We start from the raw sequence: 15,327 nt of genomic DNA, 5'->3' as shown, positions 1-15,327 counted from the left end.
TCAGCACAGAGGATTCACTTGGAATGCTCTTGTCTAAGAGGTGTCTTAGCTGTTGATTAAAAATACCTGGGCTCAGTATAAAACCTTGTGGGAGGCGATCATAGGTATACCTGCACCCTTTGTGGGTAAAAGCAAACATATCCTGGCACTCTTTTGCCAGAGGTATACAGAAGAAGATGTTAGCCAAATCAATGCATGAGAAGTGGGTGTGGCTTGGGGTCAGTTTTGAGAGTATGGTGTATTGGTTAGGTGTGGGCAACACAGGGGTGGTTACTATTTCATTCATTTTCCTTAGATCATGCACCATCCTATACTTCCCAGTTGACTGTTTTAACACTGGTAGTATTGGGGTGTTCCATACAGAGTCAGTTTTGTACAGTACCCCAGCCTTTTCTAAATTGTGTATGGTCTCAGTCATTCCTGCCTCTGCATCTGGTTTTACTGCGTATTGCCTTGCCTGTATGACTCTTGTGTTGTCTACTTCAAAGCTTACAGGGGCTATTCTGCAGTAGCTCTGGTCCCTGGGACCATAATGCATCTGGCAGTTTCAGCAACATCTCTTCTGTCCCTTTTCCATCGCCCCTGGTTATGATCTCAGCTCTGTTTACCCTGGTTGTTTGGTACACGGCTTCACTGCTTACCCCTATCCTCAACCTATAGCTATCAGTAGACTCAGAACACTCCCACTCAGAAACAGGGTCTTTTTTCCAATCAGTTGTTGCTAGTAAATTTTTTACCATGGGCCCGAGAACCTTTGCTTCATGTGTTTTGCTCACTCCTAATGAGATGTGGGGGGCTGCCGTGGCCTCCATCTCATACCATCCCTGCTGTTCTTCTGTTAGTTGAACTGCTACAGCCGCTCCCTGGGGTCCCAAAAATAGCTACCTAGACTTTACGGTGGTCAACTGACCTTTCTGCTCATTGAATTCTTCAGCATAAACCTCATCTTCATTTTGATCATAATATAGAGTATAGTGCCAGGGGTCAGATGGAGCAGAAAAGGGGTGTTTGGACTGCATCCAGCCTCCCCATGTTGTCATTAGGCCTGCCAAATCACTGTTATTCTGATTTGTGAGTAACACCCAATACATATCTGCCCCTCTTGGTTTTACACTTTCCACTACCCACTGACCACCCTCATGGACCACCCCTCCCTGGACTGAACAGTTAGTTTTTTGTCCATTTGGAAATATCACAATCACCCCATCAGGGCTACATAGTATTTTTACCCCCATTTTTACCAATAAATCCCTTCCTAAAAGAGCAGAGGGCACCCTTGCAGAGCACAGAAAGGATGTAATATTGATTGGCCTGCTATTTGCACTAGCAGTGGTTTTGTCAGTGGCCATTTTTCGATATCTCCAGAGAACCCTCTCACTTCCTGTGTCCTGCAGGACAGTGAGGTAGTGTCCACCATAGCATTCTGGATGGTGGAGAAGGATGCCCCAGTGTCCACTAGGGCACGCACTGGCTGGTTGTCTACCAGTATTGTCAGGAAAGGCTCAGCCTCAGCCCCCCTGCTGGTTCTCTGTGGGTCTCGTCAGTAATCCGCGTAATCTGCCAGGTCCCAGACTGGGCACTGTCTGGGCACCTGTTGGTTGGCAGACCACGGGCCTTCACTTCTAGGGACACCTCTTCCTCCCCCTCTCTGAGGCCCTCCTCTGACAGGAGCCCGTCCCCGTGCAGGAGGTTGTCCCCTCTGTCCCTCAGGACACTCACGCCTCCAATGATCTGTAGCCCCGCATAGGAAACACCCCTGCTCTCTCATGTTATTTCCTCTACCTCTACCCCTAAAATTTTGTCTAGGGGGCCAGTCTGGTAGTGGATCATATGGGTAGTCACTTGGCCAGTATCTGTCTACATTTTGCTGGACTGTCTGCTGTACACCTCCATCCCCCCCCCCCCCCAATACCCTGGCACTGGAGCTACTGGTAGCTGTAGGGTATCTTTTGGCTTTTTCTTATTTTTATCTTTTTCAGTTTCAATCTGCATTTTAAGCAATTGTGTTTTAAGTTTCTCTATTTCTGTCTCTTCCTTTCCCTGTTTTTCCACGGCCCTGTCTACATGGTGGATAAAGTGTCTAGTCCATACCTCTCCTTCTCCTCCACTCATATCTGGGCTATTTTCGATGGCAGCTACTGCCCCTGCTGGGACCCCTCTTACCACAGCCTGCCTATAGAATTCTTGGCATATGAGGGTGGAGTCAGGATGTTCCCCTGTTCTCTCCTCCCATTCTGAATCACACCTGTGAAGGTAGGCTGATGCGACTCTAAAGGTTGTATTTTGAATTTTATGCTTTGGTAAGTCAATTTTGGGGTTGGGTATAATTTACCCAGTGCAGTGCCCACATCTGTCATGTGTCTTGGCAAAGGTTCTTCATTTGCAACCTTATTTATTCTGGCTTCCCTTTCTACTGTGTCTACTTGTGTTTTGGTCATTATGTTGCCCAGTAGGGCTCTTAGGTCACCTATGGCCAAATCAGTACCATGTGTGAGGGTTACGAATTTTGTTAACCATCTAATTCCTCCTTTTGTTATTACTGGTAATTTACTCAACACAGCATTCATGTCAGAATGGCCCCATGGTTTGTATTCTGGATAGTTGCCATTAGCCCTCATCAGTGGCATTTGATATTTTGAACTTTTTCGTCTTACGTCGGGTAAAGCTGATAAAGAGGTGGTAAACCTGGGGGAGGACGGGTGAGCCCCATCTTCTGCCATTACACTGTGGTGGGTTTACCCATAAAAATGTGGTATGGTTTGTTCATATGGTTCAAACTCACTCCTGATCTCATCCTCTTGTTTTAGTTTTCTCTGGTTCCAATCAATGTCTAAGTCATATCCTGTGATGGTTAAGCTATCTTTATTATCTCCTACCATTCTGACTGTGGCGCCCCCTGGAGACATTCCTCTTATGCTGCCTTCCCCTACGCTGCTCTTCCTTTTACCACCTTCCCTCAATGGTATACTTCCTCTCTGCAAACTTTCTCCCTGTATTTCCTTCATTATATTCTGTACTTCTTCCAATCCCTCCTCTATTTCTCCCTGCAATTGACTTATGTTTTCTCTTTTTTTTATTGCATCTTTTACTTTCTGTTTCACTTCTTGTTCTATCATTACCTTTATTTCATACTGTTGTAACTGGTGTTCTCGTTCTTTTTCTTCCCTATCTCTCTCACTGAGAGTTACATCTATTTGCCCTTTCGTGATTTTAAAAGTACCGTCACTTTTTGCTGTTTTAGTTGTGGTTTTAACCACCCCTTCATTTATTTCAAACAATGGCATTTGCTTTGGGGCTGATGCCGTTACTTTATTTGTGGGCGGGGCATAAGGGGGTGGACTCCGATCTTTCTCCTCTGCCCATGTAGCACTTTTTACCCTGGCTGCCATAGCAGCCGCTATTCTACTCCATTTTCTCAATTCTGCCCCCTTCTCTGCTATGTCCTTGTTACTCTTTCTTTTCTGCCATACAGAGCCCGTTTCACCCTTTTTTTGCGCTATTTCTAGTTCACCGTTGGCTCTTTTCTCCTCCTCTAAGATTGCCTTTAGCAACTTCGCTCCATTTTTTGTATCTCTTTCCCACCCATATAGGCTACTCAGCTTCTCCCATGCCTTTTTCCGAGTTGTTTTCCTATTTTATCTCTGTCTTTGGGCTCTGAGTGTTTAAGCATTTGTTTACATAATCCTTCCCACGATTCCCCTTAAGTAGCCATTATAATAGGGGTACTGTTTCCCTATCTGGATCACACCTTTCACAATATTTACTATGTCCCAGTAATCTACACAACAAATTGCTTGGGGGTAATTTGACTCTTTCTCTGTCACTTGGTAACAATAGTTCTTTAAATGATATGTGTCTTTCAGCCATCAGCCACTCATTCACCTGTGTTTTATTTCTTTCACACTTATCCCTTTATACGAGGGCTTATCTTTCAGTTTCTCTCTCTGGGCCACCAGAGTACTGCGTCCGTTCCTACCAGGTCACACTTAAGTGACGGTCCAGAGAAGGTGCGCAGCACTCTGACCTCCCAAATACGAGTTATATTTTCATACAATCACACATACACATACATTAGACCAATCCTAGTATTTAAAACTGTTAACCACGCCGGGATTTTTCACAAAGGGGTCTTGAATTTTACATACAACCTATTTTCCTTATAGAGGACTCTTTTTGTTTTAATTAAAATACTGATATTCACCTCTTCCTCAGTCTTTAAATTTGGTAATTGCCAATATGCAGTACTTTTGTTAAAAATGTGTCTGCTTACCTTTGTTAGTAGTTTTCCGGCTGGTTGACTGAAAAAGAGATGTCCTTCAGCGTCCGTTCTTGTGACGAATCCGGGTGCCCCCTCTAAATTGTTGGAAAGTCTGCCACTGCAGAGTTTTCCTCCCAGTTCGTTGATTCGTCAAATGATAAACTGGAGACTTGTATATGGTTTAAGAAAATCTTTTAATAAAGAATCAAAATTGTCTTTTCTGAGCTCAGGATTACAGTCTACCAAAGATATATCATCTGGGCAGTCCAGAATGTTTTACAAAGCATAAGCAGTTCATTATATATTCTTGCTTCACAGTGGCTCCTCCTTAGGTACTTTTCCACTGTGCAGGGCGCTGACATTCACAGGTGTCTTTCTGATATTTTCTAGCCTTGCAGTTTCTGCTGAAGTTAGACACAGAGAGAGAGAACAACACCTACATACATTCTTCTAAAAGACAGTTTGTTCATTTCATTTGTTACAATTTAAAACATAGACACAATAATATTTTCCACATGTCACAAACAGAATGAGACGATCCACCGGAAAAAATAATGAATGAACAATAGGCGGAAGATAATTTATTCGAATTTGGCGCTCTCTCCTGAGAGCTGGTGACGCGCTCTGACGCACCTGTCAGCTGATGGAGGCGGAACTTACAGCGATCGTATTTTCCTTTGTTTCTTTTATTTTTAAACAGTTTTTATATATGTGAGAGTGTGTTTTATGTTGAATGTGAATGTATCTGCATGATTACCATCTGTTTGAGTGCAAATCATCTCGCTATTACTGAATGATCACGGCTATCAAAGTGAACGCGTCTATATGAATAGAGGGAGTGGATTATTTACTTTGGCACATTTGTGTTATTACCATCTGTATAAGTGGCCATCAGCACTTATTTGCATCATAATTCATAGTAAAAGATGCATTTCTAGCAATCTCAGGATGTTCTGTAATTGGCAAACAAAGTTAAAACTTTTTTTTTGTTTTCTTATGCTTATTTTTCTTACTCAAATTATTCTTATTGTATTTTTCTTGTGCTCAAATAAATCACTTATATGATGTCTAAGTGTCTGTCTAGTGTTTTATAATTGAAGAAAAAAAAACTATGCAGTGGTATGTTTACTGACTAAATAGTTTGTAGAAGCCTTCAATACTATTGGGAAATATATTTTCTTATATTTGGGGGGTGGTGGGTGTAGACATAGTCTCATAAAAATATTTGCAGGAGTCTCATTTTTCATGGTATTTTATTCAGATTTGAAATAGAAACGCATGAGATATGTGGCTTTCAATCCAATACTTTTCTAGATTGCTCCAGGACTCATTTCATGTATTTTTATATCAAATAAAAAATATTTAAGAGTGGTAAAAAAAATTCAAGGCACTTCAGTGTCTATAACTTTTAATATTTTTGAGCATTATCAAATCTGGTTGATAAAAAGACACACAGAAAAAGACTTTCTAAAGACACCACAGTTATGTTTGTAACACACTGAAGTAGGAAACTATTACGATTATAAGTTAGGTAGAGCACTTTCAGCTGTGAGTCCCATAATGGGGGGTCAGGTTAACAGGTTTAAGGTGGAAGGTATGCATGAAATACTGATACACGTCCAGTTTTCACCTTTTTATACAGTCTATGGTTTTCACACACTTGTTTTTGTTCACTTAATCCATAACCGACTGTGTTTACATGAGATATTCTACATGATAGACATTTACACTAACTTAAAGTTAATCGACAACAAATTGTGACTCCCGGGAAAACGGGACATCGGGTCACCTGCTGAGGCCATTGTTTCAGATCGCTAGTTTGGATTTTTGTATCAATCCACGCCATACTGAGACTAGATATGCAAACGCCCCTTATCCGATTGCAGTCCAATGACAGGGACACACATTTTGAAGGACAAGACAGTAGCCTAGAATTTATTTTGAATATCTGGTAGTCCTCAAATAACATTTAGTCCCGTCTCGTCCTGTTAACAAAGAAACGACATTTATCATAGTTTTTGTCATCAGATATTATTTTTAGTTCGTCAATGTCTTGTCTTAGTCACAGAAAAAATGTTAGTTAACAAATATTATTCATCTCTTCTTAGTTGACGAAATGAACACTGGATCAATCTGCATGTTTCACCCATGGCACCTCCATTGTGTTTTCGCAAGTGACAACAGTGACCCAGTTCAAACATCACAATGAAAGTCTGAGCATGCAACTGTTCTGTCTCTGGCTGCACAGATTAGTCCCAGCCTCAGAGGAGACAACACAGCAGTGGATTGATTGATTTATTTACTGTATATTTCGCTGCTGTTTTTAAAGAAGAAATTGGTCCTTTGCAAAAGCCACATTATCAGGCAGTGAAAAATACATCACAGAACAAAGAAGACACACACCGACAAGTCAAAGCAGGTATCAAACAAAGTTGAACACTTTTTTTTTTTTTTCATTTTTAAATTAAAATAGTAATTACAGTATTGTGTTGTGACAGATTGCTGTAGCGCTTTAGAACAAGCGTGGATGAACATCAGAAAGTATGTCATCCCAATTGTGCAAACACATCACTACCCCATTTTCAAGTTCAACTTTGTTGACTTTAATCGGCTAAATCTCCTGACTACATTGTTTGTCAGACAAAATAGTGAATTCTGCATTATTGGTCAGATTGGCTGTCAATCAAACACCCAGAGGAGGCTAAATACAGAAAATAAGATTTTAAAATAGGAATTCAGGAACTGCATGAAAGACATCATAATGGATCGTGCATGAAGATGTTCAAGTTTTATTATGGAATTACACCAGCACATTTTGGTGAAAATCATAAATATTATCAAGAACAATTTATTTAGAGTATGCAAAAGATAATGTTACATTTCCTGTAATAAAGAAATGGTTATTATACTATATTTATAAAGTACAACTATATCTGAGAAGGCTATTCTTGAACTTAGTGATGTCGATGTATCGCTCCCGGTGTTCTGGAGTTGTGCTTTCTTCTCTTGTAGGCCAGTATTCAACCAAGGTCTGCTCTCCAAAAACATACTGCAGACTAAAACATATTAATCCATTTTGGTATGAATAATCATTAAAAACAAACAACACTTAGCTGTTTACACACTATTGATTTGGTTTTTGTCAGTCTAAGAAACAACTCATACAGCAATTCTATGTGAATGTCACACTATATGAGGAAAATTCAGAAAGAGCTCTAGATAATATCACACATTTATTTATTTTTTTATCTGATGTTATATTGAATCCTAAATTTACTGGGTTGTGGGTCCTTCAGTGCAAAAGCAGAATCCTGTAGATCAGGAAGTACTGACACATACCTTCCTCCCAGCTCTAGCAGGTCAACGGATCTCCCCATGATGAGGTACGACTTGCCTTTCACCAATCCTAAAGATTCTCTGCAACCGGGACGAGCCAGGAATGGTCTCACTTTCCCCTCAGCATCCTCATCAGAGCCTACAGCACAGAACAGGAGACAATTTCATCATGATGTCCCAAATGTCAGCCACATTTCAAGAGAGTTATAAAAACATGCCATTCATTACACCTAGGTAAATGTGCTATCAGGGCCGTTGTTTCATATTATAAAATGAGACTGTAGCAAGAACAGACATCCACATTGAGAAGTGCTTGTGTGAGGGGGTTATGACAGTAGACTGTATAAAAACATGGTCGTAGTGTTCGTGACGTCAACCATAGGTGAAAGTGGGTGCAGCGGGCCATCACCATCTTGGCAGCGTGTCAGCGTGAGTCACTCCCAGATATTCGAAAAAGGGCAAAACGGTGAGAGCTTGTTGCAGAAAATACGCCCACCTAGCTCGACTGTGGTGACAGCACCGTCAATCAACCTTTGACTCAATGTGGCCACGCCCTTAATTATGCAGAACTTTAAGGCTTAATATAATATTATAATAAAATGGATGTTATAAAAAAAAAATCACCCCCTAACAGTTGTCATGAAGGGCAAAATTAACTTTTTTTTTTTTTTCTGCTGTAAAGTTGGGCATTTTAACGTGGAGAGTCTATGGGACTGACTCCCTTTTGGAACCAGTCTCAAGCGGCCAGTCTATGAATTGCAGTTTTAGTGAGAAGCACCCAAGCACCCGGCTGCAGGCTGCAGATAGAGGAGGGGGCTGCATATGTGGTTTGATCGTCTTTTGTAGCCATACATGATAGGAAATGTGTGCGTAGTTGGTGTAGGTTGGAGTATGTCGGGAAGGTTACTTTGGAAATGTAATAGGTTACAGATTACAAGTTACCCTATTTAAAATGTAATAGTAGTGTAACTTTTTTAATTGCTTTAAAGCTGCAGTCGGTAACTTTTGACACTCTAGCGGTTAATAAACAGAACTGCTTGTGTCTTGAGGAAGAACATTGTAGCCGGAACTACTTCTCTCTGTTTATGTCAATGAAGAATCACACAGGTACTGGATTACTCTGCCGCGGTACTCCCGAAGCAATCTAAAATAGTCCGAATATAAACACTTATTATAGGTAGTAGATCTAGTGATTCAGGACAGGCTAAAAACACGGTTTGGAAAATGTGTGTGTACTCGCTTATTATATATATTTGTAAAATTTGAACACGAAAAAAAGTTACGGACTGCAGCTCTTATTGGTTGTTTCTTACTGGGAGCGGCATATTTCTGCAAATGGCAATAGGACCACTGGGAGGAGCCAGAGGAGCTTGATTTTTTCACAGATTATCTGTCTCATATTCTATAGTCAGGACATAATGACAGGTGTAACAAATACGATTTTTACTTTTTTTTACACAAGTTACCTACTGCAGCTTTAATAAAGTAATGTAACCAATTACTTTTGAGTACTTTTTGATTGCTTTTCTAAATTTCTAATGAATGTTTATTTGCAACTGTTAATCATTTTAACACATTTACACCATGCAGGGTTGACCTTAAAGTAGTGCTCAATACTGTCAGACTTTCACCATCCTTCATCACTTGAATTAAGATGGTCACATTTGAACACATCCACCACACAATTAGACTTTAGTATTGCCTTTTACTTTGAGATTAATCTGAAGTTCAATGCAGATTTTAAATCAAAAGAAATAGTTTATAGATACTGTCAGAGGTGGGACTTTCAAGTCACAAGCAAGTCTTCAAGTCATATCCCAAGTCCTCAATGGGTTAAAGTTAATGAGATAATTAAGTGACTTATTAAATTATGATTATTGAACCGGTGCATCCCTAATTTTATTAAGTAGATCATTAATTATGAAATACTTATATATATATATATATATATATACACACACACACACACACACACACACCCCCACCCACACAACACACATCCATACACACATACAAAGAAAACAAGTAGATATAATTGAAAAATAATACAGAAAGCTAGTGTTGGAGGAAAAACAAGAAGTTAGAAAATGAATAAAGAGTGCCAGAGTGTGGCAAGTATTTTTATGTTTATTTGTTTTTTATATAAAAAAATAATAAAAATGTAATTAGAATAGACAGTGCTAGAGTTCGAGGGTCAAATAAAGATGAAAGAGATGTGTTTTTAGATGCTTCTTGAAGATGCATGTAAAATATAATTTGCGTTGCAATATAACAATTTTAAAGGTAACAATATAATTAAAAGGCAATGGTTGACTTACTGTAATAATGTTTGTAATAGAATTTTACCTGACAATTACTGTATCAGTTTAATATATTACACACTTTCATTATAGTGAATTTATAGAAAAGAAAAGCTTTATTGCACAGCTGTACTTTGACATTTAAGATCTAGTAGCAATACACACAAACAGTTCTAGTGCACATGTAAACAAATATGCACAGAACTATGAAGTTACATATTTACATTATTTTACAGTTACACTGCAATCTGTGCAAATAAAACAAATTAATGTATTCCTTGTGTTATGTATAATCCTTAGCATCAGCTAATCTACTGCTTCATGCTGTTCTTCAGTTATCAATTACTGATGTTTTATCAGGGTTGAATTTACAATACGCTCAGTAAGCCTTCTGTAAATCCATAGCTTTATCAGATCTCGACTGAATTGGCGAGAAGTGAGCAGAATTCTGCTGCCTATTTCTTTTAGGTTGGACAGACGGCAAGTGAAAAGTTATATTCAGCAACTATGTATTGATAGGAAAATAACTAATGACTTCAAGATAATTGCAGATTTTTTGTGCTTCAGTAATTTATATTCTTCCAAATTCTGCCGGCAGAATTTTTTTATTCTTAATTCTCACATAAAATAAATGAATAGCTTAAAGAAGAATGTTGTCTTTCTGATGAATCAGCATATAATCAGTGTTTCATCCCAATCTTTTTTTTTTTTTTTTTAATATTGAAATCTGAAAAATGAAATGAGTTCACTTCAAACCTGCACTCACCTACTAGAAATAAACCAGAAATTATTCTAACAGTGTCAGAATTATTATTATTTTTTTACCATTAGGGGCAAATTATTTTTATTAACCATTTAAACAGAATGTCGTATTAGGCCTAAATACAAACCAGATTCCAAATAGATGACATATTAAATGTTTTAACTGAGAAAAGGTATAATTTTAAGGGAAAAATAAGTTGATTTTAAATTGCATGGCATCAACACATCTCAAAACAGTTGGGACAAGACCATGTTTACCTCTGTGTGGCATCCCCTCTTCTTTTTAGACTGAGGAGACAAGTTGCTCAAGTTAAGGAATAGGAATGTTGTCCCATTCTTGTCTAATACAGGCTTCTAGTTGCTCAACTGTCTTAGGTCTTCTTTGTCACATCTTCCTCTTTATGATGCACCAAATGTTTTCTATGGGTGAAAGATCTGGACTGCAGGCTGGCCATTTCAGTACCAGGATACTTCTACACAGCCATGATGTTGTAATTGATGCAGTATGTGGTCTTGCATTGTCATGTTGAAAAATGCAAGGTCTTCCCTGAAAGAGACGACGTCTGGATGAGAGCATATGTTGTTCTAGAACTTGGATATATCTTTCATCATTGATGGTGCCTTTCCAGATGTGTAAGCTACCCATGCCACACGCACTCATGCAACCCCATACCATCAGAGATGCAGGCTTCTGAACTGAGCGCTGATAACAACTTGGGTTGTCCTTGTCCTCTTTAATCCGGATGACATGGTGTCCCAGTTTTCCAAAAAGAAATTCAAATTTTGATTCGTCTGACCACAGAACAGTTTTCCACTTTGCCACAGTCCATTTTAAATGAGCCTTGGCCCAGAGAAACGGCAACGGCGAATGGCACGGTTGATTGATTTCATCGACAATGTTTTCTGGAAGTATTCCTGAGCCCATGTTGTGATTTCCTTTACAGTATCATTCCTGTGATGCAGTGTCGTCTAAGAGCCCGAAGATCACGGGCATCTAGTATGGTTTTCCAGCCTTGACCCTTACACACAGAGATTGTTCCAGATTCTCTGAATCTTTGGATGATATTATTCACTGTAAATGATGATAACTTTAAACTCTTTGCAATTTTTTTCTGAGAAACTCCTTTCTGATATTGCTCCACTATTTTTCGCCACAGCATTGGGGGAATTGGTGATCCTCTGCCCATCTTGACTTCTGAGAGACACTGCCACTCTGAGAGGCTCTTTTTATACCCATTCATGTTCCCAATTGACCTAATAAGTTGCAAATTGGTCCTCCAGCTGTTCCTTATATGTACATTTCACTTTTCCGGCCTCTTATTGCTACCTGTACCAACTTTTTTGGAATGTGTAGCTCTCATGAAATCCAAAATGAGCCAATATTTGGCATGACATTTCAAAATGTCTCACTTTCAAGATTTGATATATTATCTATATTCTATCGTGAATAAAATATAACTTTATGAGATTTGAAAATTATTTCATTCCTTTTTTACTCACAATTTGTACACTGTCCCAACTTTTTTGGAATCGAATTTGTAAGTATGTAATCTTTAATGTTAAAGTTAAATTAGAATACATGTAATATGACAATAGGCTGTTACCAATTAAATCAGTATTAATCAAGCCTTCAGAGATAGAAAGCCTTGACAAAATTCCCCATACCACCAAGTAATTAATATGCCCGTATGGCATACGGGTCAGGTAGCCTGCTTCCATCTGAAAGAGTTAATAAAAAAAAAAAAAAGCTGTCACGGTCCCGCAGAGTCAGGGACTGTACATATTCAGACAGTTCCGAACCTTCTTCTACAGCCACGTTTAATAAATCCCTCCTAAAACGTGCGAGCTTACGCTTGTTAACATTGCGTCCGCGGCTCTTTTTGCCTCCAGCTAAGCCCCGGCTACCTGGAGACGTTGGAATGTTTACACACTTAAGGGGTCTATACGTAACTGTAAAAATAATGTAAATATGTAACTTCACATAATTCTGTACACATTTCTTTACATGTTTGCATTAGGGGGAAGTCGTGGCCTGGTGGTTAGAGAATCGGACTCCCAATCGAAGGGTTGTGGGTTCGAGTCCCGGGCCGGCAGGAATTGTGGGTGGGGGGAGTGCATGTACAGTTCTCTCACCACCCTCAATACCACGACTGAGGTGCCCTTGAGCAAGGCATCGAACCCCCAACTGCTCCCCGGGCGCCGCAGCATAAATGGCTGCCCACTGCTCCGGGTGTGTGCTCACAGTGTGTGTGTGTTCACTGCTCTGTGTGTGTGCATTTCGGATGGGTTAAATGCAGAGCACAAATTCTGAGTATGGGTCACCATACTTGGCCGAATGTCACTTCACTTCACTTCACTTTAAATAAAGAAAACACTTGACCCTCTACTTGCTCTCTGTTCATTTTCTATCTAGGCTACTTGTTTTTCATAAAACAACACTTTCTTTCTATATTCTATATATTTATATTCTAACTACTTGTTTTCTTTGAGTGTGTGTGTGTGTACAGTAGTCAACATTTGAAGTGGATCAAATCCTTTAATCAAAGTTGTCCTAAAAACTTATCGAAATGCGATATTGTAGGACAACTTAGGACAACTTTGAGTAACTTTGTGTTCATCCACTTCAAATGTTGACTAATGTATATTATATATATATATATATAAATAAACCTTGCTACTTTAACTGCGTTGAACTAACCGAAACTTGTCATAGCATTTGCATTTTATGGCTCTTTTGTTAGTTTTGACTGCTTTTATTGATCTCATTAGTAGTAAAATAGTCTGCTAATATAAATGCTATAATTAATGATCTACTTAAAATGTCCCATATACCCAAACAAGTGGTTAGCGTTATTTCAAAAGACATTTAAACCATCTCAGAATTTTCTTATATCGTGTTATATTGTTATTGGACATAATTATACATGTGATCCCTAAAAAAAAATTGCGTTCTTTAGCCCCACGAGGAATACGCGGAAGTGACCGCATATTGAAAAGCAGGGGCATAGCCATCTTTTCAGAAGTGTTATATATATCGTATTTTCCGGACTATAAGTCACACTTTTTTTCATAGTTTGAGTGGTCCTGCGACTTATAGTCAGGTGCGACTTATTTATCAAAATTTATTTGACATGAACCGAGAGAAATGAACCAAGAGAAAACATAACCATCTCCAGCCGTGAGAGGGCACTCTATGCTGCTCACGGCTCCTGTAGTCTACACTGAAAACACAGAGGGCCCTCTCGCGGCTGTAGACGGTAATGTTTTCTCTTGGTTCTTGGTTCTAAATAAATGCAACATATAGTCTAGTGCGACTTATATATGTTTTTTTCCTCATCATGACGTATTTTTGGACTGATGCGACTTATACTCAGGTGCTACTTATAGTCCGAAAAATACGGTTTGTGTGTGTATATATATATATATATATATATATATATATATATATATATATAACATTACAATATAGCATTTCTGTAATGTATTTAACCTACCATTCAACAGCTTTTGGGCAGTAGGATTTTTTATGTTTTATAAAGAAGCATCTTCTGCTCACCAAGCCTGCATTTATTTGATCCAAAGTACAGCAAAAGCAGTAATGCTGTGAAATATTTTTATAATTTAAAATAAATGCTTTCTATTTGAACATAATTTAAAATGTAATTTATTTCTGCGATTAAAGCTGTATTTCCAGCATCATTCCTCCAGTCTTTAGTGTCACATGAACCTTCAGGAATCATTCTAATATGATGATTTGATGCTCAAGTAACTTTTTAATTATTATTATTATTATCAATATTTAAAACAGTTGGGAATTTTTTTTCAGGATTCTTTGATGAATAGAAGGATCCAAAGATCAGCATTTAGGTGAAATAAAAAGCTTTTGCAACATTATACACTATACCATTCAAAAGCTTAGAATTCGTATAATTTTTCTTTGGAAAAATAATTATAGAAATTAATACTTTTATTTAGTACAGATTATTTAAACTGATCAAAATTGATGAAGACATTTCTAATGTCAAAAAATATATACTTTTCAACATCATAATAATAAATGTTTTTTTTTTGAGCAGCAAATCAAAATATCAGAATTATTTCTAAAGGATTGTGTGACTGCAGTAATGATGATACATTTTTTTAATTTGAAATCACAATAAATTACATTTTTAAATTATATTCAAATAGAAAACAGTTATTTTAAATATCCTAGTAAAAATATTTCACAATATTACTGCTTTTGCTGTTCTTTGGGTCAAATAAATGCAGGCTTGGTGAGCAGAAGAGACTTCTTTAAAAACATTACCAGTCAAACGTTTTAAGTCAAAAGATTGTTAGTTTATAGGCAACTTTAATTTTCCTCTCATTTCTACTGCTTTTAATTGGCTTTGAAATCTATAACTGCTGGACAATAACCAATAATGATTTGTTTATATAAACACTCCATCACATAATAAGGCAGAAAGGTTTCTATACTGTAATAAATGCTATGCCAAGTAGCACTGCATGTTCATATACTTTATTTATTACCTGCTGGAGATGACTTGAAAAACACAAATAAACCATATATTGTCGCAATCGTATGTTTAATTTCTTCCTTTTTCCAAACGTTTCTGTGAAAATGCACGGGGGACGAATTTACTTGATATTGAAAGTGAGGGGGACATTTTC

General features: G+C 38.1%; 1 protein-coding gene across 3 annotated transcripts in view; it reads right to left on the bottom strand.

Annotated features, from left to right (window-relative positions):
* LOC132142855 (complement C3-like) overlaps positions 1–15,327 on the bottom strand; it is a 200,469-nt gene that overhangs the window by 88,640 nt on the left and 96,502 nt on the right. For 2 of the 3 annotated variants that reach the window (XM_059553034.1, XM_059553037.1), the window contains 2 exons: positions 7,598–7,733; positions 7,032–7,314 (listed from right to left, as the gene is read on the bottom strand). In XM_059553034.1, the coding sequence (XP_059409017.1) occupies positions 7,173–7,314; positions 7,598–7,733 (278 nt within the window). In that variant the 3' untranslated portion in view covers positions 7,032–7,172. Of the gene's footprint in view, positions 1–7,031; positions 7,315–7,597; positions 7,734–15,327 lie in introns of those variants that run through there. The other variant, XM_059553035.1, reaches the window with a different exon arrangement.

This window comes from Carassius carassius, chromosome 6 (genome assembly GCF_963082965.1).
Source record: "Carassius carassius chromosome 6, fCarCar2.1, whole genome shotgun sequence".
In the NCBI taxonomy this organism is placed as follows: domain Eukaryota; kingdom Metazoa; phylum Chordata; class Actinopteri; order Cypriniformes; family Cyprinidae; genus Carassius; species Carassius carassius.
This window is presented reverse-complemented; position numbering and strand designations above follow the sequence as displayed.